Here is a 27,223-nt window from a genome sequence, read left to right on the forward strand (position 1 = left end):
CACTGCTTGATGTGGTCACGCATTGTTAGCTGTAATAATGAAGTAGGGTACAAGTGTACTCATGAAAAGATGTACTTGGAGAAGATATACAGTGTCAGAATAATATTGAAACGTGAGTGTACCATATTCAAAGATTTTGAGGTCAGTATTCCCACACAACATTATGCGACCCCTACATCGTAATACCTTGATGACCAGAATGGTCATTTTTGACAGTGTTGGATGTACTCACATATGGCAAGTGGTGTGACTCCTTAATGTACCCTAATGTACCCAGGAGCATTGTCAAACAGCATCACTTTAGTGGTCCAGGTGTAAAGGTGTGTGGAGGCATGATGTTGCATGGGTGCGTGGACCTCCAAATCTTTGAACAGAGTACACTCATCAGTCAGCGTTATTGTGACTCTGTACTCCTTCCCCATGTGTGTGTCTTTTGAGGGGTGGATTCAGCCCTGACTTCATTTTCATGGATGACAATGTGCATCCGCACAAGCAGTGCAGGTGGAGCAGCTCTTGGAATGAGGGAATATTCCGTAAGTGGACTGGCCTGCCCATTCCCCCAATTTAAATCCCATTGAGCACAGTGGGATGCAGAGGGGAGATGTATTGCAGCAAGTCTATACCCATGCAGCAGTTGTCAGCCATGCTGGTGGAGAAATGGAATGCCCTTCCATAAGAACTCCTTACCAACCTTGTGGCAAAAATGGGAGCTTGTTGCAGAGCATGCATTGCTATCAGTCGTGATCACACATCCTATTAATCACGGTGACTTCAGTGTAGTTTTTATCTTTAAATAAATTATAATTTCTGTTTGTTTTATTATGTATTTCTTTCAGTTACCATCTATACTATATCATAGCAGTTCAGTCTGTGTATGGTCCAACTTTCATCTAGCTATTTTACGTGGCAGTGACACACCATGCAAGAGTTACTTTTGTCATTAAATTTTGTGCACAAGTGTACTGCCAACCAACAAACCAGTTGTTATAATAATATCAGAGGAAAATAAAACTAAACGAACTAATAAATTATGAGAAAATTGCTGCCGTCCTCTTCCCTACTGGGACAAAATGTGTAGTTCTGCCAACAGACATACATAAATGTGTGTCCGCCGCTCGTGGTCTCGCAGTAGCGTTCTCGCTTCCCGAGCACGGGGTCCCGGGTTCGATTCCCGGTGGGGTCAGGGATTTTCACCTGCCTCGAGATGACTGGGTGTTTGTGTTGTCCTCATCATTTCATCATCATCCAGGAAAGTGGCGAAATTGGACTGAGCAAAGATTGGGTAATTGTACGGGCGCTGATAACCACGCAGTTGAGCGCCCCACAAACCAATCATCATCATAAATGTGACACATGTGGGAGGTAGGAAGAGGCATTGGGGATGGTAGCTAGTGGCTCGGAGGGAGGTATCACGAGTGTTGGCTAGGAATGCGGGAGGGAGGGGTGGTAGTTGCGTGGGTTACGCACATGATATGTGGATACCGCAGCCAGTGAGTTGTGGTGCACAATGAAAAAGATGCGGAGGTGTGGGTTGGGACAGGGTGACAGAATAGTGAAAGGGAAACTATTGTGTAGAAAGTGTGGGGACAATGGGTTAACAGAGTTTGAGGCTCGGAGGATTATAGGAGCGAAGAATATATTGCAAGGATAACTTTCATCTACTTAGTACAGAAAAGCTGGTGCTGTAGGAAAGGATTCAGGTACTACAGGTTGAGTAGGAAGTGCTGGGTGGGTAAATCAAGCAGGCCTTGTACTGTTATCTTCTATAGTGATATGACACCTGTGGCAAGAGGTTGGGAGTGAGAGTGGCATTGAGATGGCCCAGAATGTTTTGTAGGTTGCATGGGCACTGGAATACCACTTTAGGAGTGGTGGGAAGGATCTTGGTAGGTTGTCACTTATTTCTGGGCATAAATTAAATCACAAACTGTTGAAGGATATTGTTCAGTTGCTTGAGTGCATGGCGATATTGGATGATGAGGGAGGTACTCCTTTGTAGCTGATTCTTGGGGGTGGTGGTAAGATTAGGCATGTTTGAGGATATGATCTGCATAGTCTGTTTTTGAACTGGATTTGGTGGATAGTGCCTGCTGTAAAGGCCCTCCTGAGTCCTACAGCATACTGGGAAGGAAATTCTCGTCACTGCACATACACCGTCCATGGGTGGCCAGGCTGTGTGGGAGTGATTTTTTTTGGTGTGAAGTAGAAACCTGTGCTGTTCAACAACAGTAAAATTACTCCAAACAGCACCTCGATAAATTAGCCAGTGTGTTCACATCCTACTCCAGCCTTGAGTCACCCTTACACGTCAACACCTACCCATCCCCCAGCGTCAATCGCTCGTAACACACAGACCCTGCCTGGCTGATGTTTCCCATTTCCCACATCCTCAAAAACTCCCTCCCAATACTCAGTGAAATCCAGAACTCAAGCAAGCCCAAAACAGTGTTGTTAACCTTCTCAACAATAAGCTTCAATCTTATGGAAGTGTCTGTCCTATCCAAAGGCTTCACCTTCAGCCCCACACCCAGGTTTCACTACGTTGGGCTCATCAAACACCTATTCCTCCTCCTAATCCATAGAGTGTAAATACTTATATTTTACTGATCCCTGTAACCAAAGTCAACCTAAATGCAACATTGAAGCTAGCCTCTCCCTCTTCATACCACAATTCAATTGTGACCCTTCCCTTTCCCACCTAACCACCCCCTGGTCCCCTTCCAGGAATTCCTTACTTCCAAATTGGCCTTATCATTCTTCCCCAGGTTCCTTCCCAAGAACACAAAACTCTCAACAGAAGAAAGGACAGCCTCAGAATAGACCCTGATCTGCTAACTATCAGACTCCTCCACCTACAAGTTCTTCCATAGAAATCCCATCCCAGAAGTCCAACATAACCTTCAATCCCTGCTGAAATTCGTAGGCCCTTCTCAGAATCTCTCCCGTGGGTCCATCTTCCTCCTCACCCCAACAACACTCAACATACCTACCTTCTGAAGTGCTCCCAAAAACCCACAAACACAACAGTCTGGATGCCACATTGTAGCTTTTTATTGTGCTTCCACTGAAAGAATTTCTGCTCTTGTTGACAAACACTGCCAAACAATTGCTTGAAGCCCAGCCTCTTACATCAAAGATACTAACCACTTCTTTCGCTGGCCCTCCACCATCCCTTTACCTTCTGGATCCCCCTTTACACCTTACATCCATCATGCCAGTCATCAATCATCTTGCCGCTATTGAACACTGCCTGATTGATTAGTCTTCCGACTCCAAACCCTCTAACTCTTTCCTTATACAGCTGCCTAATTATATCCTGATACACACCTACATTTCCTTTGAGTGGAAAGTATACAAACAGATCCCCAGCACAGCCATGGCATCCACATTGCACGCTCTTATGGTAACATGTCTGTGGGCTATCTAGAGAAAATCTTCTTAGCCTTCCTAAACACCTTGTCTGGTTCAAGTTTATTGATGATGTATTCACATACGGGGCCAAGAAACCCTATCCTCACTTCTCCACAATATCGACACCTCTTGCATCCACTTCACCCAGTCCCCCTCAGTCCAACGTATCACCTTCTTCGAAGTTGACTTACACTTTTCCGATGGCTCCACCTGCACCTCGTTCCATATTAAACCTGCTAACCACCAACAGTACCTGCATTTTGACAGCTGTCTCTTTTTGACAGCTGTCTTCCCTTTCACACCAAAAAAATTGCTTGCTTACAGCCTGGCCACTTGTGGGTAGTATATCTGCAGTGTGATGAGTGTACTGAAGGTCTCAAGAAGGCATTCACAGACAGGCACTGTGTCCCCCCCCCCCCCCCCCCCTAATCTAGTCCACTAACAGATTTCCTGTGTCACATCCTAACATACCCACAATCTCCCCCACCCCCACCCCCCAAGAGTTATTCCATCACCCACACTCTTATGCCACCCCCAATCCGAACTGTTTGCCGCAGGGATATGACCCCCTGTGAAAGGCCAAGGTACCAGGCCTGCCCAAATACACCCACCCAGCACTGGCTGTTCCAGTCTTGCCACAGGCTTATCCTACATGGTTAGAGACCAGGCCACCTGTGAGACCAGCCATGTCATTTACCAACTTTGCTACAATCATGGCACAGCTTTTTGGATTGGTATGACTACGAACTAACTGTCCACCAAAGATGACTGGCCATCACCAAACTATGGTCAAGAACAAAATGGACCAACCTGTGGCATAACATGCAGCTGAACGTAAAATGCTTGATTTCAATCGTGCTGCACGACCCATACTATCTGGATCTTTCCTCCTTTCTGAACTACATAGATGGAAGTTATCCCTTCAACATACACCCGTATCAGTCACCACTAACCCACTGATTTAGGCTTTCTGGTATTTCCCTAAATTGCTTAAGGCAAATGCCAGGATGGTTCCTTTGAATGGGCATGGCCGACTTCCTTCCCCATGCTTCCGTAATCTGATAGAACTGATGACCTCACTGTTTGGTCCCCTCCACCAAATCATCCAACCATCTAACCTACTTTCCTTGCATCCTCTACCAAACAGTTTCCCCTTTCTGTGTCCTCCCCCTCCCAATTCATACCTCCATGTATTGTTCTTTGTGCGCCGCACCTCTCTAGCTGCAGTAAGCATGTGTCGGATGCCTAGCCCATACTTCTGCCACCCGTCTCTTCCACATTCCTAGCTAGCACAAGTGCTCCCCCAACTACTCTTCCTATCGCCCACCTTTTTCTCCATCCATCCATCCACCCACCTGACCTGATACAACCCCACTCCAACCCAGTCTACCTGTCAAACTGCAGTTTTGGCATTGAGTGTCTAACCAGCACAATGTAGGTAGCGACCTTCCACTGGTTCTTTACCAAGCTGTCAGTTGGCAAAGTAATCTGATTGGGAGCTGAGACTACCTATTATTCAAGCTTGCTCACCTTTCTATTTCAGCACACTCACCAACATCTCCTCACCGAACTTCTTTTCTTGAAATGCTGCAGTTAGTGCTGGAAGTTCAGACTGAAAGTACAACATCCAACTCTCAAAATAAATGCAAGGCCCTTCATTAACATCATGACATGTACTCTGTGTTGACAATAACTATGCATTATAAAGTTTACAAAGTTGTGTCATTATTCAGAATGTCACAAAAACATTGATAAGGACAAAATCCAGAAACAATCTGTCTTAATTAACAGATTCCAATTGGAGTATCCATGTAACAAGTTTTCTCTTGCCTTTGATGTCATAGGCACAGTTATGACCAGTCCTCCTCTTTGGCACACACTATTTCTCCAAAGTAGGGACCGACAACATGGAATAAACTTCATCAGCGGGTACTGCCCGCGAACGTGCTTTGTTCTTTCTCATCATTCTGACTTGCAGATACTGTGTCGATCATTCTCATAATACATGTGCATAAATTAAACATACATTCAAACAGTAGGTTATCTAATTAGTTACGAAAATAAACTACTTATGATGACATCATCATTCATTTGTCTGAAAAATGCTTGTGCAACACATCACTTCACCATAGTGTTATGTTACACTACAGTTTCCTCTCAGGTGAATGGTGCTGTCACTACTGTGAAACATTAATGAAACACTAAATATTCATAATTCAAAACTAGTTTTAACCTTCTCACTTCAAGCATTACTATCATTTGTGTCTTTAATCAGAGTTGTAATTGTGTTTCATTCATGTTTATTTATTGTGGAATGTTCCCCAGTAGATCATAAACCATCAGTCACAGGTATATATTTAACTGTGAATAAGTTTCTTAACATTTCTTCCAGGTAATTATTCTCTTACTGTGGGTATGGAACCTAGAATAACAACATATTGAACATCAAGCAGCTTTGCAATATTTATTTGTTTCCTCTTGTGAACTACTCATTCTCATGGACTACTCATTACTAGGACCTTCAGCACAGTAGCCATTCTGTCAAATCATCCATATTTCATCTAATCAAGTACATTTATTCCAGGACACTGCCATTTTTAGCCAAGCACATAAAACTTTTTCAAATCACTGGATGTGTGCTACACACCGGCCAAGAAAATTAAAAAAGAATAGAGATCGTTCTAGGGGGAATATATGAGAGACTACAAAATGTGTTAGAGCTATAGTGGGGTATTGCCCTGTGTAATTGTCACAGGGAACACCACATTCAGTGTTCTGAGGCCAGTTTCATCATCAGACAGCTTCAACCTTTATAGACTGCCACCGAAACAGAGGAGTTATGCATTTTGAATAATTAGTGAGTATTTGTTGGCAGTTACTGCCCATATTTCAAAATCTGGAGATTATCATACAAAACCCAGACACTTGTCTCTTTATTATGTCATCTTTAAATTAACACATGGAACAGATTAACAAATTCAACTAAATTCATCTGCTTTGCAGAAACCTCGAAATTAATGCTGCCAACATACATAGTAACAATATATACACACCTCTTTCCACAGGAAGATTATCTTTATTTCCTCTAGGCCTCCTTGTTCTTTCCATCACACCATAGATACGTACAGGCTAGTGTACTGTACCCTGTTAGTAGCTATTACAACTCTACTTACTCCTTTTGTACATATTGAGGTAACGTACTCATACTGTAGTCTGTATCTGTGGCTTTTAATCTGTCTTATGTGCTGTATTTATTTTACTCATTCACTGTTGTAACTCTGAATATCCTCCTATTGTACATGTCCATGAATGCCCTCCTATTTAATATTTACATTTAATAGCTAACAGTATACTGTCCTTGATTGCTCTGTCAAAACTGACAAGAGCTGACAGTCAGCTCCACTTATAAAAAGAAAGAACTTTTCGAGGTTCTGTTAATTGCTGTCTAAAGTTTTTTTTAATTTCTGTTGTTGCCACTTTCTAATGTAGAGCTATGATAATTGTAAAGTGGTGTTTCGTATTACACATATATTTTAATCACATCAACGCTGCTATCCAAAATTAAAGCCGTAAATGGAAATTTTCTAAGGCTGAGTTTATTATGCCACAAAACATTATAAGCAGGTGATACTAAATTACAGCTGGCCCCAGTGGCTGGGCAGTTCTAGGTGTTTCAGTCCGGAACCGCACTGCTGCTATGGTCGCAGGTTCGAATCCTGCCTCGGGCATGGATGTGTGTGATGTCCTTAGGTTAGTTAGGTGTAAGTAGCTCTATGGCTAGGGGAGTGATGACTTCAGATGTTAAGTCCCATAGTGCTTAGAGCCATTTGAACCATTTTGAACTAAATTACAGGCACCATAAAGAATACAGAATGCTAACAACTGCTATGTGCATAACGACCAACAAAAATGTTCTTTGTTTTTTCCAACACAGTCCAACAACTGGTTAATGTGCTCAGTATGGGGTTGCCTCAAGTACCTTCATGATGGTAGCCCGCTGACCTTTTTGGCCACAAAGCCATTATTTTTTGTGAAACACTACGAAGACAAATATGAGGAAGTTGCAGTCATCTCTAAGATGAAGAGCGGTTCCCTCCTGATGGAAACGTCATCTCATGCCCAGTCACAGATCTGCTCTGTTTTGCAAAGTTGGGTGACATTGCCATGGCCATGACTGCATTCTCCACAAGAGTCTTAATATGGTCCAGGGCGTCATCTTTCATCACGATCTTCTTTTGTAGTCAGACGATGAGCTGCAGGTCAACTTGAGCAACGAGGTGTGCGCTTCATCCGGTGTGTCCATAGGGCATCAAGGGGCAGCACAGTTGCTACTGGGTCCTACATCTTGGCTTCTGAGGGTGATACATCGCCTTCTTGGCTTCTGAGGGTGATACATCGCCTTCTTGGCTTCTGAGGGTGATACATCGCCTTCTTGGCTTCTGAGGGTGATACATTGCCTGAGAAGGTCAGGGTGATGCTCTGCTGATGTGATGTGAAACTCTATGTTCCTCCTCCTATGAGATGCTTCAGGTGTATGAAGTTTGGACATATGTTTTCCTGTTGCACTGCTATCCCTGTCTGTGGAGATTGTGGACATCCGCTGCACGCGAACAACTTGGGTCCCTCCCCCCACCTGTATAAACTGTGCTGAGCTCCACTCTCCCTGTGCACCAGATTGCTCAATTTTTAAGTGTGGGGAGAAAATACAGGAGTATAAGACCCTGGACAGGCTCATATAGCTAGAGTCCAGAAAAAACTAGGAGCGCCTTAATTCCATGCAAATGACACAATCTTACGCTACATTTGCAAAGTTGTCACCTTCTCTGTTGACAGTGCCTTCCTCCGTTGTACCTTTTACTGTGGGTCCTCAGTGCCACCTGCTAACACCTGCTCTCCAGATGGGTAGGGAGCCCTTCTGGTGCTTCCACCATACCCACTTTGGGAGCACTGGCACCCCACCTGTAGAGGATACCGGTTCCCATGCCCCAGCAGGAGGTGCCTCATCCTCATCTGGTTTATCTAGCTAGGAATAGGTCCCTTGAGACTCTTCTTTCCACAGTTTCTGCTGATCCATAGGTAGAAGCCAGCAGGTGGCTGAAGGGACCACAGGCTTTTGGCCGTTAGATTTCTCGTTTCTCCTCTGTCCCTGAAAGCAATTAAGGGAAATCTTCTCTATCCTCATCTTGTAAGGAGAAGAGCAAGAAGGACAAAAAGATCTCTGAGACACAGGAAACTCCGGTGGCCCCCACGCCCTCAGACTCTGCATGTACTCCTTCCGTGCCCAGGATGGAGATCCCAGTGGCCCCTGAGGCACCAGATCTTCCCAGGCAATGTGCCAAAGATGCTGTGTCTCAACCAGTGACAGCACATGATCGTTAGTCTCAACCCTGCCCCCCCCCCCCCCTCTTCCCCTCACCCCCCCGCCCCCTCCTCCCCCCCCCCCCCCAGTCGCTTCAAGACACCATGGCACCACGGTATTCAAACAGTCTTGCATCTTACATTCTGTATTGCCATCCAGGAAATGTGATTTCCAGCAACTTGGAACCCTGTCCTTTTTAGCTGCCAAGGTTATTTTAAAAATCATTCAGCTTATGAAAGGGTTTCGGGTGGAGTTTCAACGTATGTGCTGGACTCTATATACATAGTGACCTTCTGCCTCTTGATATGGATTTTGAGGCGGTGGCTGTTCGAGTAAGGGCACATCAGGATTTTACTATCTGTAATGTTTATCTCCATCTCGATGATGCCATGTCCCAGGATGTGGTGTCCGCATTACTCTCTCAGCTCCCTCCACCTTTCCTACTCCTGGGCGGCTTCAACACCCATACCCCTTTGTGGGGTGGAATATTGATCACTGGCGAGTGAACACGTCGAAACTTCACTGGCACAGCTCAATCTTTGCCTCTGGAACTCTGGTGCTCCCACATACTTCATTGTGGCACATGGCATCCTGGCCATTGATCTCTCCTTTTGTAGCCCTGGTTTTCTACCATCAATCCACTGGGTGGTCCACAATGACCTGTTGGATAGTGATCACTTCCCAATCATCCTGTCCCTCCCTCAGTGTCTCTTCCCTGGACACCCCTGCAGATGGATTCTCCGTAATGCTGACTGATGGGTTCACCTCTTCTGTCATCCTTGCAAGCCAGTATTGATGTGCCTATTCGGCATACAATGGCAGCTGTTCTTTTGGCAGCCAACCAAGCCAACCCCCATTCTTCAGGATCCCCCTTGTCAGAAGATGGTACCCTGGTGGACCTCGTAGATCGCTGCAGCCATTAGAGATCATAGGTAGTCTCTCCAATACCATAAATAGCACCCTTCGCTGGAGCATCTCATTGCCTTTAAATGGCTCCATGCCTGCGTCCACTACCTCATAAAACAATGAAAGCAAGAATCCTGGGAACGGTACATTTCCACCATTCGATGATGTACCTCTCCATCACAGGTATAGCCAAAGATCAGTCGCCTCTACAGCTTCAATGTGTACAAAGTATTCCCTTAGGTGGTGCCATTTATACTGATACAGATGCTGTTGCCAAATGTATGGTGAGCCTCATACTAACACATCTGTGTCTGAGAACTACACCATCTTACGGCTCATAAAACAGTGGGTAAAGTGAATGCACTTATCTTTCACTACCTTCCACCTGATGCTATATAATGCTCCATTCAGTGAATGGGAATTCTCTAATGTGCTAGCCCATTATCCTGATGTGGCCGTAGGGCCAGACTGCATCCACAACCAAATGCTGAAACATCTGTCAGTGACACTTCCTCACCCTCTTTAATCGGATCTGGAATGCGGGTGAGTTCCCATCACAGTGGTGGGAAAACTCAGTAGTTCCGGTACTAAAACTGGGTAAGAAATTCCAGAGATGGACAGTTATCACCCACTCAGTCTTATTGGCATTCTCTGTAAGTTGCTGAAATGCATGATCAGCAAGAGGCTGTGTTGGCTTCTTGAATCTTGCAGCCTTTTGGCTGCATCTCATGGTGGTTTTATATTCCAATTCACCTGGAGTCCACCATCCGTATGACCTTTTGGACGTCAACACCTCATCACTGTGTTTTCGACACAGATGTGGCTTATGATGCAGCATGGTGTCACCACAGCCTTACTACATTGCATGAGTGGTGTCTCTGAGGTTCACTCTCAATTTTTGTCAAGAACTTCCTGTCGTACTGTAAATTCCAGGTTCATGTGAGTGCTTCACTCCGTACCCTCCTTATCCAAGAGAATGGAGTCCACAGGGCTCTGTACCGAGTGTCCCTCTTATTCTGGTGGCAGTCTATGGTCTAGTGGCCGCTGCGGGGTCTTTGGTATCACCCTCCTTATATGTTGACAATTTTTGCTTTTATTATTACTCCTCTAGTATGGTTGTTGCATATCACCATGTACGGGGCACCATACGAAAGGCGCACAGCCGCCAAGACTTGGGCCGTGCACTTCTGTTCCTGTCATACTGCCATCCACACCCAGAACTTTACCTAGACGGTCAACTACTTCTTGTAGTTGAGAGACAATACTTTTTGGGACTGGTCTTCAATTCCCGGCTGACATGGCTTCCCCACCTGCGCAAACTTAGGCAAAAGTGCTGGCGACATCTTAATACACTTCGCTGCCTCAGTAACACTAGCAGTCATGCAGATCGCTGTAACCTTTTGCAGCACTACAATGCCCTCATTCTGTCAACTGCAATGTCCTCCATTGTCACCTCTGATCAGAGAGACATAGCATCTGCCCCCATGGCTTGTGCCCCAACCTAGGATTTGTCTCAGTCTCCTTTGATTCAAAAGAGTCTGTTGACCTAAACTTTTTCACCACTTCCTCTTGGCTGTCCTTGAAATGTATCCAGCTTCAGAAGTGGTATTCACCGATGGCTCAGCAGCTGATGGACGAATGGGCTTTGCAAACACACATGCACAGTGCAGTGAACATCACTCTCTGCTAAATGGCTGCAGTGCCTGCACTGCTGAATTGATGGCTATTATAGGCATGTTTGATCTTGCGCTGACAGGACTACCCTAATCTGTAGTGACTCCCTTAGCAGCCTTCAGGCTTTAGACTAGTGCTATTCTCCTCACCTGCTGGTTACGGCCATGCACCACCTTGTCTCTGACCTCAATCATGTCAGACAGCCAGTAGTTTTCATTTGAACACCCAGTCATGTTGTGATTTTGAGAAATGAACAAGCTAACTACTTGGCCAAGCAAGCCACCAGGATGCTGATTCTGGAAATGGGTGTCCCAGAACCGGACCTTTTGTTGTTTATACACCATCAGTTGCTGGAAGTCTGGAACTCAGAATGGTCATCACTGATATCCCCAAACAAATTGAGTAGAATTAAGGAGACCATGACCACATGGCAGTCTTCCCTGCATGCTTCTCACAACTCTGTCGACTCCTCATTAGCCACACTTGACTGACCCATGGCCACATTTTCCAATGTGAGAATCCCTCTCAGTGCCGATGTGGAGCCTGCCAGATGGTGACCGACGTACTAGACTGCTGTAATTTGGCTGCTTTGAGGCAACATCTAGACACACTATCCCTGGTGGTAGCAGACAATGCAAAAGTAGTGGGGTTGGTGGGGCACCCCTCTCCTGCCCCCCCCCCCCCCCCCCCCAATCCTGTCTAGGTTCCCTTGGTGGCCCTTGCTTGGTGGCCTGGCCTCTGCTCTTTCCACATTTTTATTTTCCTTATTCTGTTTCATGTAGTAGTTTTAATACCTTGTCTTGACTGATCTTTTAAACAACTTAAGCTTCGCAGTTTTGTCTCGTTTACTCCAAACCAACCGATCAATTTTGGGGATTTTGTGTTTGTTTAAATTTGGCATGCGTTTTTTGTTCCTGCAGCAGTGCTCTGACCTGTTTTGTGTACCATGGGGGATCAGCTCCATCAGACAAGTACAATGGTGTCTTCAGCCTAAAATAACCAGACCATCTATTGGACTTGGACAATAGATACATCTTAAGTACAGGCTTGTGATTCTTTCACAGAATGGTACATTTAGTGCTGTTTTACCAACCACATACATAAAGTAGTCATGTTTAAAATTTTGCAGCTGGTACAACTATAGTCAGTGACAGCATTGGTCGCCCCTGGCCACACAGCTCACAACAAATGCTGCACTGTCAACTCAGCTGAAAGTGCACCAGTATCACCACAGGACACTGCAGTGCATTCCTGCATTTTGGTAACCTGGCGTACTGGCTCCCCTGAATCTGCCTCACGTTTGAAGAATGGGTACACTTTAGAAATAAGGTCCCATGCCTTTTTGTGAAACACTGGACACTGGACACTGGGGGGGGGGGGGGGGGGGGTGCATGCATGCCCATGCCCTAGCTTGTTGAAAGATTAAAGCCAGCAAAAGTTTATTTCTCTTTCCTGTGTGCCTGGCGACAACTCAGTACTTCTGCTATTCAGTGAGTGATCTTTAACCTTACATTATTTGTATTTTTGAGTAGAAAGTATTGGTTTCCATTTCTTGGGTATACAGAAAAAAAAGTTACAGAATGTCGTTTGCCTTGGAGCTTTTTATCAGGTAGTCTGAATATATGTTATCACGTAAAATTAGATGTAGGAACTCTGAATGCAGATTAACCAAGTAAATTTTATGATAATTCACTTTTATTGAAAAATACTATCTGATGATTGACATTTTTTCCTTCCTGTTTGCTTACAGGAGGAACTTCAGGCTATAATAAAGAAGGAAAGGAAAGAAGAATATACCCTTGATCCACAAACCACAGAACCAGTAATCCAGGTTAAAATGGAACCAGTTGAAGAGTTATCGCTGGAAGATGATGTCTCAGAATTGGTATCAACTTCATTACCATCTTGTGTAACAAAGGATGAAAAAATTGAGGAAGATGCTGAATCTACTAACAAAAATGAACAGATTGCTAGTTCATCAGAAGAGATTGTGCTAGATAAGGACTTTGAAATGATCATTGAGGGTACAATGCAGGAATTGGCAGAGGAGAGTGAAACAAAAGATGTCTCTGGTATAGCAGAAGTAGTTGAATTTGAAGAAGGGACTGAAGTGAAAGAAGTAATTCCTCCAGATCTTGCTGACATGGAAGTTATAATCTTAGGTAAAGTTAATGATGAAGTTGTTAATGTCAGTGATGAAACAAAGCTGTTAGAAGTAGTTGTGGAAAAAGAAGAGAGTAATGTGGAGAAAGTGCAAACTGACACCTCTGGTGAAGTTACTTCTATACCACTCTCCAATGAAGCTGAAACTGCGAGAGAAAAACTGTGCACATCAGGAACCACAATGGAACTTCAGGATGCTAATGTCAGTCAGAGTATGCAGGATGACGAGGATTATACTGTGGATGTCTGCACAAGTTCTGTTGATGTCACTGAGGCAGAGGAAACAATTGCTAAACAGGATAGAAAAGCTGAGAGCAAGCACAGGACTGAAGAAGAGAAGTCACAACAGATTGATGTATCTACAAGGTCTAAAGCTTTACGTTCCAGCAGTCCTGATAGTAGGACAGAGGAAGAAGGACCACTGCAGAATAGAGAATCATTGGTTTCGAAGCTTTCTATTAGAGAGAGTGAAGTTCCTATTGGTAATGAGATAGAAACAGAGTTGTCTGAAGTTGTCAGGTCAGCAGGAGCAACTACTGACCACAAAATAATACCTGGAAGTGATGAATCTCCTGGGAAAGGCAGTCATGATGGGAAATTAGCTTCAGCTTCAGCTGATGAACCATCAAAAGCGTCAGAAATAGTGCAAGGTGATAAAGTGGTAGCTGACAAGGTCAGTGAGTTAAGATATGATAGTAAGAAAACAACAAATATGCATCTTAGAGATGATGACCAAAAAATGGCCTCTGCCCATACTGTAATTTCGGGCAGTGTGTATGAGCAACTGAAAGAAAGTAGAGACACTCTCATAAAACCAGGGAAAAAGAGTGGTACACACAGGGAAGATACAGTGCACGTAACAATAAAAGATACTAATATATCACCATCACCACAAGATGCCAGTAATGACAGAAAGGAAGTTGAGCTATCACTTATTCAGGAAGAACATCAAAAGAAAAAAGGTGATAACCATAAAACAGTTGAAAAACATGCAAAGGAAGAAAGTACGTTTGTGGGAAAAACCTCTCATGCAATTCACCGTGAAAAAACAATGTGTGATGACGCAAAAAATAATTCTGTCCCTGAAAGGAAGGATGTTAATCCAAATGTAAGGGATAGAAAGGATAACAAAAAAGAAGTGACTCAGCAAGAAGTTAAAGAAAATGTTAGAGGTGGAAGAGAGGGTGATAAGGAGGGGAAGAGAGAAAATGTCAAGAAACAGTTAGATGATAATAGGAAGAAGACTGAAACAGACAAGAAAGATGTTAAAGAAGTTAACAGAATTACAACCAAGAAGGGTGAAAAAGAAAACACTCGTAGAAGAGATGGCTCAGCTAAACGAAAGGAAGATAATGCTGAGGAACGAGAGGACGTTAAGAAGCGGGCTGTTGAGAGAGATGACAGAAAAGACGTAGTATCAAAAGAAGGTCTAAAAAGAGAGTTGGATACTGAAGGATCTGCGAAGAAACTAGATACAAGGAAATCTGAGAAGAATAGTAAAATGGAAAATAGGAAAGAACGTAAAAAAAGTGATTCCAGAAAAGAAAATGAAGCACAGATGTTGAAAAAGGCAGTAGAACTTCCTCCTGAGCCGGTGGACGTAAAGACAGTGAGCTTGCAGCAAGACGACACTACAGAGAGTGAGTGGTGAGTATTTATTTATGCTTCAGACCCCAAATGATGAGCAGAAAAGACTTAACAATGATCTCAAACTGCTTGAAGGGTAATGTTTGAATATTAGTGTTGTAAAGAGTAATTATTATGTTTCGCACCACATGTACATGGTTAATGCTGTTGTTGGATCTGCAGCAAGAAAATACTATAGAGAGAACTTATAGAATTATGTTACTGAGTAAATGTTGGGTTGTTATGCAACTGCTTTCGCTTTCAGCTCTTACATCGTGGCGAGTCGATTTCTAGTGTTGTGTTATAGTGGACTGTGCTTTTTAACACCATTACCTTTTATAAAAGTACTCTCGTTGCAGTTGATTCATTGCTGTAGAAAAGTGGTCTAGATGGATTTTGCAATTTCTGTTCTTAAATGAAGTCATGTTGACATTCTTTTAGTGTGCAACCTACACTGTCATTTGAAATCCTCATACAGTCTAGGAAAAAACTGCACTTTTCTATGTACACTCTACGACAAAGGAAAAAAACCACACCATATCCAATTTTTCTGAAATTGTAATCATTTTTATGTCTGTACATGTATGTCACTTCTACTGGTTTTTTTGCCATTTCGATAATTCCTTCGTGGTGCATCCATTTTTTAAAGAGTATGTTTTGTAAAGATCGTACCTGATGATATAACTTGCTTCCATAATTATTGTATGTGGGAATGTTGTCTCTACCATACTTTTAAAAAATTAGAATGTATTCTTTGAGTAGCAACGACGAGACTTTGTAGGTATACAAAAATTCACTTTTAGGAGATAAAGATAGAAACAGGTCTCAGAACTTACGCAGTTAATGCAATATATGGAATGCAAACAACAACCAGAAGGTAGCAACAAATAAAAAACTCAATCAACTGAATTATTAATGTTATGTTAAAGAAGCAGACTCAGTTACATTGAGGGACAATTGGTGTCACAAGCAAAGGTCAGCTGCTCCTATATTAACATAAAAATTAATTCTGTGTAAGAATGAAAGGACAGGTTTACATGCTACATTCTGCAGCACATTATGTCAGTCATGATTTTTGACAGTCAAGGAGTACAAAAAATTGGGGAGAAAAAACGAAGATTGTGAAAAGGTGGAGAGTGTAAACAATAATGAGAAGGAACAGAAGGCCCAAGCATTTCCACCCATTGCAGAAACATTCATTTTACAGCAAATAGTGCTTGTACACAACATCCAGTTTTTGAGATCTCATTGTCGAAGCTATTGTTGCTTTATACTCATACAGTGATTAAGGCAGCAGGTCTTTTTATAATAAACATAATTCATGAGTGATGCCTAGAATGTTATTTTAAACTTGTTAATTGTAGAGGACATTTAGTTTTTTGGGGTTTCGTGCCTCAGTTTGTAAAAAACAGAACCCTTATAGGTTCACTTTGTTGTCCGTCTGACCAGCTGTCTGTCTGTTAAGAACCCTTCCCCCCTCCTCCTCAAGAACAGGTTGACACAACAGGTTTCAATTTATGTCACATATTAACGTCCATGGTCGATTCACAGTGTAAAAATTTGAAACTTCTAAGTCAATGCAGTCAAAAGATACAGCCATTTATGTCACATATTTTGACACTTAAAAACTCTCTCATCAAAACCTGTAGGATACTTCCCATTGACCTAAAATCATGAAATTTGACAAGAGGCAAGGTTTCACACTGCAAGTAAAGTAAAAAAACAAAAACTGAAAATTGTTAAATTGTAATTATATCACATAAAAATATCTTTTTCCCATTAGAAAATATATTGAATTCATCATCTGTCAAAAACTTTAGTGAATAAATAAAAAATATTTTACTAAATCTTTTAGATCTATGTATATAAACTGAAATCTGCTTCTTTTTGTGTATCTCAGCTAGACTGAGGAACTTGGCCAATTTCTTCTATATATGAACAGATAGTTATCCAGAATGAATTTCCAGTCTGACAGTGTGTGCTCTGATCTGAAACTTTCAGGCAGATTGAAACTGTGTGCAGGACCGAGACTCGAACTTGGGACCTGTGTCTTTTGTGGGCAAGTGATCTACCAGTGTTGCCACAGGTTCTGGAAATCAGGGAATACCATCAAGTTTCAAACACTTCAGGGAAATCAGCAGGAAAAAAAAAAAAAAAACACAGAAAAAATCTCATTTTGGTCTCACTAGATGAAATGGTTTGTTTACTGAGGTGTCATGCATCATCGCTGGCTGGGTGCAACTGAGTATGTGCCCCGTTTCTCTACTCCTTCATCCCTACTGCTTCTCCTTTTCCTACCACTCCCCTCAGCTTGCAGTCAGTGCTGCCACCACATCTTGCCACTAGCCTAGCAGCTACCAACAAGAGGCAGGGAGGCACGAAGAGTTGTTTGTTTGGATTTTATTCTCAGAGACTGTAGACATAGTGGTCAGAGACGGCGGTCATCTGTGCATGAGTTGTGTCTGGGTGATTGTGTGAGTGTGTGTGTCCTCTCGTTTTCTGACAATAGCTATGGCTGAAAATTTAGTTGTGAGAGTGCAATTGTCTTTTCTACATGGCTGTCTGTGGCTCAGCAATCATTTTTGTGATGAGTTGCTACCTATCCTCATTATTATTGATTCTCAGAGAAATTGAAAAGTTATCTGTTGCATGGATTGATCACCATGGTCTCATTTCGTCAACATGCTACCTGTGGCTCATGAATAGCTGGCCAAATGAGTGGATTTCTGTGACAGGCTAAAACTGGAGACCATATCTGTGGGTATCTGTAATGGATCATGCCTGCCAATCTGAAGCCATTCAGTTCCCACTAATGTAGAGAACCTGCTCGTCAGATCTAGTCTCATAGACCTGTCCGCAGGCCAGGTATGTTTGTGAGTGGTGTAAATTAATGCAGCGCATTTTCCTGGTGTATCCATAGACCCGGGACTGCGTTGCTCCTCAACAGGCGATGGGTGAAGGATTTCAGGAATTGTGAATGTCTCACTGCAAATATGTTTTACAGTGTGGCACTTTATAGACTTCTATTTGTTCTAGTACATTCAAACACTTCAAAAATAGTTTGTATGTTAGGAAGTATAGACGATAAGATGGAGAAAACTGTGTCAGTCGCTGGCGGTTTATACACTATGTACTCATATATTTAAAAATAATAATAATATCGCACAATACCTGAAACATATTTGATATAACACAGTGGGTAATAACGAACATAATAGAGTCAACATTTTCAACATTTTATCAGCGGCCACCTACAGAGTTGGTTTACACAATTCTTCCCCGCCTTAAACACTTCTTTCAAGAAGCCTACTTTTTTCCAAGGTTATTTCTGAAATCAGTGAAGTTATTTTAAATCTGTCTTGTGACTCCAAGGAAATGCGTATTTTTGTCACCAAATGTGTTTTGTTTTATTGAAATAAAATAACAGCAGTGGTCGCAATGAAACACACATGCCATTTTGGTTTGGTTTCTCCATCTAAAATCTGTTCATCAAGTTACTCCTTGAGATTTGTGCTCACATTAGCAAATGCCATCTGCTTGCAAGTCTTTTTTAGATATTTCCTCGTTTGCACTATTATTTCTTGTACCATAGCTGCAAAGACAGGTTGTCAACTTAAGTTTTGAGATCTCAAAATTTGTCAAGGAAAAATGCTAAAACATGTCTGGAAATCAGGGAATTTCACTGGGGAAACTTGGAGCAACCCTGTCTACCAACCGAGTGACCCAAGGATGATGCAAAATCTGTCCTCACAACTGTAAGTCCACCTGTACCTTCTCTTCTACCATCCCAACTTCACAAAAGTTGGTTTGCAAAAGTTGCAGAACTAGCTCTCCTGGAAGAAAGGATAAGAAGTGATATTTTGGAGACATGGCTTAGCCATACCCTGGGGGATGTTTCCAGAATAAATTTTCACCCTGCAGTGGAGTGTGCGCTAATATGAAACTTTGTAGCAGATGAAAACTGCGTAAATTTGCCAGGAATTTTCATATAAACACACACTCTGCTGCAGAGTGAAGGTTCATTCTTTAAACATCCCCAAGGCTGTGGCTCAGCCATATCTCCACAATATCCTTCCTTCCAGGAGTGCAAGCACATAAGTTTTGCAAGAGATCTTCTGTGAAGTTTGGAAGGTTAAAAATGAGGTTCTGGCGGAAGTAAAGCTGTGAGGATTGGTCCTGAATCATGCTTATGTAGCTCAGTTGGCAGGGCACTTGCCCAAAGCAGGCAAAGGTCCTTAGTTCGAGTATCAGTCCACCACCCAGTCTTAAACTGCCAGGAAGTTTCAGATTATAATCATTCCAAAACTTCGTACATTTAAGTTGTCAACTGTATCCGATATTTAACTGTGAAATTACTCTCAATTGGCAGCTTTCCCTATGACTGGAAAGAAAACCCTAAGAGTTTGGTGAGTTTGCAGTTGAAATAAGTGGATCTAGTGGTTCCTTTGTTTTAAATGGGTTGCTGTGATTCATAAGATTGCCTGTTGAGAATTTTGACTTGTTCTTTAGTGTCTTCTCAGAAATTTGAGAGCCAGATGATCACTTTTGACTTAACACAATCTTATTTATGTCCAAGAGAGATGGAATCTTCAGCAGTGTTATAGTGTGAAAATTTCTGTTACTTGGAACAGAAGTCACCAGTTTGCATTGTTTGTCCTAGGTAGTAATTGTTTATTTCTGCTCTGTGCCTGAAAGGTGTTCATCAGTGTTGATTCAAACAGTTTATTTATATAGTAATGTGACTATGGCTGCCAGTAAACCTATGTGGACCAGTGATGTTTACAGCAGCTGAAACTTTAATGATGAATCTGACCAACAAGCCAACAATGCTGCAAAACACGAATTTCGGTTGACTGATTACTGTTTGGCCACATACGACCCTTAACGCATTGGCGGTCGGGAACATCAGGAGGCATGCCTTGCACCCGACTTATGACTGCCGAGAGGAGCGGGATGGTGAGGGGAAGGCAGCAGCAATTACTTCCCACAGTGCTGGCACCATTACCCATGTTGAGTTCCTATACAAAAGCAGAGGTGACGCACCCAGAAATACTGACAACATTTGAAGACAAATGAATACCTTCCAGCTATTGCCAAGAATTCCTATACAAAAGCAAGAGGTGATGCACGCAGAAATATTGACAACATTTGATGACAAAAGAACACATTCCAGCTATTGCCAATTTTCTCCGCTACTACCAGCAGCAGTAAAAAGGGTCTTCTTATCATAAACAAACAGTGGCTATGTTTTTGTGCACAATGATTGAGATTTCAAAGCAGCCACAAATACTGAGATTAGTACGTACATGCTCTCTGAGGAAACATAACATGTAACAATTTTGTGTAATATGACAAAAAGTAAAAGAATTACAGTGTACTGATTATTGCAGAATTTTCACCAAAACTACTTCTGTCGCATTTGCAAGAAATCTTGCACAAGTCACCCAAGACTCAAAAAGTACATTAGTTTCTTTATGTGACTGAATGATCTAAGAACATGCCTGAAGCGTGCTAAAACATTTGTATCACATTTTTATTTGGTGAGCTGCTACAGCTAAATTTGCGCATATCCAATATGAGAATGTGTTAGTATATAGTATATATATTCCTTACCCTTGTTCATTTATTTAAAGTTAGTGGACATTAAACTTAAGTTTTAAGCTGATTGATGGAAACTGCTGTGTTCTGGTTGTGATAAATTCATTGGCATACTCTTTGCTTTTGAACCATGTGTTGTTAAAATTTTTTAATGTTTTAATTTAACTTGATGATTATAATTTACAGAGGAAAGGTAACAACTCGCAAATAGTAGAGGTGTTGATTCATCAGAAGGCACATAAACAAGACAAAGAACTTTGCTAGCTTTTGAACGAATCCTCCTTCAGAGCTGTAGAGTACACTTGCATACACACAAAGTGCAACAACTAAATCATATCCTTCCCCAAGGTTTCTGCTATTTACCGTCATACTAGTAAGTGCGAAACATCGTATGATCAATCATTACTGCCCCCTCCAAAGTGGGAATCGGTCACCCACCCAATATGTTCAGTAGCCTAGTCCATCCTCATGCCACATCACTGCTAATCCCCTGCCACATGAGTCATACACTTGCAGAAGATGCAGGTGTGAGAGCTGTCTCATGCACCCATCTGACTGGCAATTTTACTCCAGTCTCATCGCAGACTAACCCTATACTGTCAAGAGGCAGGGCCACCAGTTACATACCAGCTCTGTAATTTCTGGGTGTGGTCACCAACCAACTGTCCACCTGAATGGATGGCCACCGCCAAACTGTGGCCAAGAGCAGAGGTGACCACCTGGTGGTAGAGCAATGACTGTTTAATTACCTATGACATGTGGATTCCCCCCCCCCCCCCCCCCCCCCACCTTCTCTTAATTATGTTGATGGAAGTTGTCCTTGCATCTCATCCGTCAGGTTTGTAATTCTCATAGTCTCAATCTCAGATAGCACCTGCCCTACACTCACCTCCAACTCTGATCCATGATCTCCAGTTCACTCATTTTGCACATGCAGCTTTCTCTTTGCAATTTCCATCTTCCTCTATTCTACCTCCACTTCACAATCCAATTTCCACATCATTATGCACTGCAAACAGCTCCATCTGCCTGTGGGCAGAAAGAGCTCCCAAGTGCCACATTTGTATCCTCTTCAGCTACGGGCTCTCTGTCCTCGCTGTTGGCCACCCTTCCCCAAATCCATCCGACACAGCCTCTCACCCTAATCTACTAGTTGAAGTGCTGGCACAATATAGATGGCAAGGGCAATTTATGTGTACTCTCTAGCTTTGACGAAAGATTGTCTGAAAGTTAGCACCATTCCCAGTCTTGTTTATGTGCCTGTCAACAACATAGTTCCTGTACAGTTAATTGAGTTATTACCATTACTCATTAAATTATTTACATTCAATCAGGACTTCACATTGCCGTATTTAATTTTAAGTATATCTTGAAAAAATATTGCTGATGGGCTTATAGTTCTCTGATTTCTTTCTTCTCATTATTTAGTTTACCCTATGTGAAGTGTTTACATTATCTATGCCATACAAAATTCGTTCTTAGAATGTACATTGGAATCTCCATTACTGTGAAGCACTCATGACCTCAAACACTCGTCACAAATATTTTTAAGTGCTATATTGTCATGTTTATTTTCTTGTATAACATTCTGCGATGTCAGAAATCACCGATTGTAATCCTTTCCATATTAAATGCCAACAGTGAAAGTGAAAAAACATGTTTCAAGGACATGTATGTGCAAAGTTCTACACGCAAAGATGCAAGGAAAATATATGGTGACACGCATACGGAAGCTCAGGTAAGTTAATTATGGTTTACTAATTTTATTATATTATATAAATATCACATATAGGCCATATTCTTTTTGCACGTTAAAAGTGAGTACTTAGTATTGAGTGTAGAGTTTTTTAATTTAATTTATTTTTGATCAATCTTCCATGAAGTGCCTTAATGGGATACTCGGACACAATTAGAAGTATATACAGGGTGTTTCGAAAAATACTTTACAGCTTTAAACATTCATATAAATTTACAGGGTGTACATAAAGTCTGGGAACTCATTCAATTACTTATTGCACAAGAACCAAACATTGTACAGATATCATACATATGTCATTTTTAAGAGAAACCCTGAAAGTTTCTTTCATGTATACGTCCACAGTGTAGTTTGGTAATTTGCTGATGGTCGGCAGTAATCGCAAACATGGCCATGCTACAGAAGGGGACAGCTGTTTCATGAAATGGCCTCCCGATCACCATATCTCACTCTGTGTGACTTTTTTCTGTGGGGACACATTAAAGATCTGGTGTATGTACCGCCTCTACCATGTGATGTTGCACAGCTCCAGGAGAGAATATGGGAAGCGACTGCCACAGTCGACAATGCCATGCTGGGACGGGTATGGCAAGAATTCAATTACCGTATTGATGTCTGCCGGGTCACTCATGGTTCGCGTATCGAATGTTTGTAAAAAAAAAAAAAAAAAAAACTTTGTGTCTCTTCAAAATGCAATATGTATGACATCGGTACAATGTTTAGTTCTTGTGCAATAAATAATTGAAAGTGTTCCTCGACTTTATGTACGCATTGTATTGAAAGAAGATATAGAACTGGGTTTAGTGTTATTTTGTAGGGAAACACTGTGAAAACAATCGCCTGCTCTGTTTTCTTCATTTTTTTTCCCTCAGTGTCAATGTAGTGGCTGAAAAAATAGGGGGTGGAGGTGCAACTACAGTCTACTGTAAATGATGTAGTTGACAGCTGCACAGTTGCATTTCACAGTCTTTTACTTTCACTCTTCACAACCCCCCACAATAATACACAGTAGGCAAATCTCCACATACTGCTGCAATAGTTTACTATTGTACATCTAAGAGCAGTAAAAACCTAACCACAAAGTTCACTGTTCTTGAAGACTAGGAAGGTACATATGGAGCAGACACTGTCATTGTTTTAACACATGGCCTAATTGTGTAACATGTATTTCACAGTTAAAAATCAAACAGGAAAATCCAGGATGGAATTTCACAGTTAATTTGAAGCATTGTTGTTGTTCTAACCAACACAGGTTTCTTGTCTGAAACTCGTCCATGGGCTGACTGTCTCAGGACCAAAAGTTGGGCCCTTATATATCCTCGCAATAATAGGCACTGAAACTACACATTTTTTGAAGTTTAATTTACAGAAATTACAATTAAAACTTAACTCATTAAATTAACTGAATACATAAAAAAATTCACTCCTTTTAACAGTTTCTTCTTCTACAAGGGTCAAGCCAAGTTATGTGTGTAAATCATGAAATCAACCTATACCGGGTGATCAAAAAGTCAGTATAAATTTGAAAACTTAATAAACCGCAGAATAATGTAGATAGAGGGGTAAAAATTGACACACAGGCTTGGAATGACATGGGGTTTTATTAGAACCACCCCATATTGCTAGACACGTGAAAGATCTCTTGCGCGCGTCGTATGGTGTTGATCGTGTGCTCAGCCACCACTTTCGTCATGCTTGGCCTCCCAGGTCCCCAGACCTCAGTCCGTGCGATTATTGGCTTTGGGGTACCTGAAGTCGCAAGTGTATCGTGATCGACGGGCGTCTCTAGGGGTGCTGAAAAACAACATCCGACGCCAATGCCTCACCATAACTCCGGACATGCTTTACAGTGCTGTTCACAACATTATTCCTCGACTACAGCTATTGTTGTGGAATGATGGTGGACATATTGAGCATTTCCTGTAAAGAACATCATCTTTGCTCTGTCTTACTTTGTTATGCTAATTATTGCTATTCTGATCAGATGAAGCGCCATCTGTCAGACATTTTTTGAACTTTTGTATTTTTTTTTGTTCTAATAAAACCCCATGTCATTCCAAGTATGTGTGTCAATCTGTACCTCTCTATCTACATTATTCTGTGGATTATTCAGTTTTCAAGTTTATACTGACATTTTGATCACCCTGTATACTTATGCAAACAATACTTTTGCCTAAACAGTCAATTAATTTGGAATTAAGGGCTGGCTTTGCTAACATGTTTTCGAATAGAGCCAAATAGATCCTTAAAGAATGCTAGAGTTTAGTCTTCCAAACGTTTATAATTATTACAGAATTTATATTTGTTTAAATGTCAACAATAGAATTTGTTATGAAACAATTACTGATATTACCCTATAACAAAAGATACTAACTAGGAATAGTCAAAATAAATTAGAAAATCAATTAAATACCTAAAACTAAGCACTAAATTAGATCTGGTGTTAGATTCTTTAAAACTGAGGGTCAGCCTTCCTCTTTTATGAAAACGCAGATTGTATTTACGTATGTTAATGGTAATTAATTAAAAGTGAAAAAATGAATTTTTAGGAGGCAGATGGCAAAACGAGAGGGGAAGTAAAATTATCCCATCTTGCTTCATCACAACACATCAATTTTTTTACTTTGAACTAAGGATGTTTTATGTGGCTTCCATTGGATATCCTGCACACATCCCATCAGAAGTCAGTTTCTTCCCAAACTCACTGTAGCATTGCAGGTGTAATTTGCTCAGTGGTTGCATAAATTGTTGCTCTAAATCCAGGTAGAGAAGACACACAGGAGGTACAAACACGATATTCTTGATGAATCCCCATTTAAAAAAATAAAAAATAAATAAAAAATAAAAATCGAATGGTGTCAGGTCTGGAGAACGTAGGGACCATGCAATTGGCGCATCACGTCCAATCCATTGACCTGGAAAGCGGTCACTGAGAAAATCCCGGACATCAGCCAGGTAGTGGTGTGGTGCAACATCTTGCATGAAGCAAACATTTCATTCTTGGCCATCCCCATCGATCTGTGGAATCAAAAATCGTTGTAACATATTCAGGTACACTAGCCCATTCATAGTTCTCTCATGGAAAAAAGGGCTGTACACTTTGTTTTTGCTCAATGTACAAAAAACGTTCAGTTTAGGGCTATCATGAATATGTTGCTATGTTGGATGTGGATTTTCACTGTCTCAAATCCTACAGTTATGTATGTTAATCTTTTCACTTAAGTGAAAAGTGAACTCGTCAGAAAAGATGATTTTGTCCAAGCAATGTTTATCCTCGTGTAATCGATTTAACATCTGCACAGAAGTTCTTGTGAGCAATTTTATCAGTGTGTTTTATTGCTTGTACAATTGTCAACCTGTACGGTTTCAAATGCAAGTGGCTTCTCAACACATGCCCAACAGTCGTATGGGGATTTGCAGTTGTGAGATGCATGCAGTATTGGATTTATAGGGCTGTTGACAAAACATTGTCTCACTCACTCAACGACGTCATCAGATGTGTGTGGATGACCTTATGATTTCCCTTGTCTTACCGAGCACCCTGGTTCTACAAAACATTTATGTCACTCATAAACTGTAGGCCCACTAGGAGGATCATTAGCGTATTTGGTATGGAAATCATGCTGAACTATTGTCGCCAACTTCGATTCTTCAAACCAAAACACACAGTTAGCATACTTGGGTCCAGTGAAGCAGCCATCTGTAAAGCAACTGTTGCTAGTGCTCCTTGCAGTGCATTCCGGCACTAGCGAAGTACACAAGACAAAACTTGATATATTTCCCTACAAATTCACACTACAATCACCTCTGTAGGTACTATGAACTAATTTATATGAATTTTCAAAGTTGTAAAGTCCTTTTTGGAACACTGTGTATAGCTTTTCTCCCTCTCCCCCTTTTCTTCTTCTTCTCCTCCTCCTTCCCTTTTCTTCTTCTTCTCCTCCTCCTTCCCTTTTCTTCTTCTTCTTCTTCTTCTTCTCCTCCTCCTTCCCTTTTCTTCTTCTTCTTCTTCTCCTCCTCCTTCCCTTTTCTTCTTCTTCTTCTTCTTCTCCTCCTCCTTCCCTTTTCTTCTTCTTCTTCTTCTTCTTCTTCTTCTTCTTCTCTTTTTTTACTATATTCCATGAACTTGATGCCTTATGTTGATCAGATAATTTATGACATTTAGTAACTGGATGTTGGGCATTGACACCTTCATTTACATGCCACTGTGAAGAATCCGTCTTAAGGAACTTGTCACTCAAATCAAACTGTTGAAATATGCTCTTATTGTATTGGAAACAAGCAGTTCAATTCCATTAGTCATAATTTTTGTGATTTGATTGATTCATGATTGAATCCTTATCTATTAATTCTGCTTCGTGATTCAGTATAGTGACAGTTTTAATTTCGGACTCTCAAAATTGAGGTGACAGAAGGAGGGAAAGGAACCTTATTTCAGTTTTTGTAAAACCACTGTAGAATATCACTATCAACAACCTGATAAGTTTTGAAATAATTCAGAAATCCAAATATGGAGCTTTGGCTTCTGAAGTGGCACAGGAAGCTTCAACATGCATAGCCGATAAGGAAAATACAAACAGAAAAAATCGCAGTCTGATCTCGAGGTCGCAATTCAGCTTCATCAAGGAACGTAAAGTTTTGTAATACATAAATGGTTTTCGCCATCCACTTTGCATAATGGATCCCTTTGAAGCATGGAAAGCATCAAGGAACATACCATTTTTCAATAA

The 27,223-nt window shown here is 41.6% G+C and overlaps 1 protein-coding gene across 3 annotated transcripts in view; it reads left to right on the forward strand.

Moving 5' to 3' along the window:
* Nucleotides 1-27,223, forward strand: part of LOC124605611 (bromodomain-containing protein 8) — a 277,718-nt gene that overhangs the window by 169,840 nt on the left and 80,655 nt on the right. For all 3 annotated transcript variants that reach the window (XM_047137415.1, XM_047137416.1, XM_047137418.1), the window contains exons 12-13: nucleotides 13,101-15,160; nucleotides 22,379-22,475. In XM_047137415.1, the coding sequence (XP_046993371.1) occupies nucleotides 13,101-15,160; nucleotides 22,379-22,475 (2,157 nt within the window). The remainder of the gene's footprint in view (nucleotides 1-13,100; nucleotides 15,161-22,378; nucleotides 22,476-27,223) is intronic.

Source organism: Schistocerca americana, chromosome 3 (genome assembly GCF_021461395.2).
Source record: "Schistocerca americana isolate TAMUIC-IGC-003095 chromosome 3, iqSchAmer2.1, whole genome shotgun sequence".
Taxonomy (NCBI): domain Eukaryota; kingdom Metazoa; phylum Arthropoda; class Insecta; order Orthoptera; family Acrididae; genus Schistocerca; species Schistocerca americana.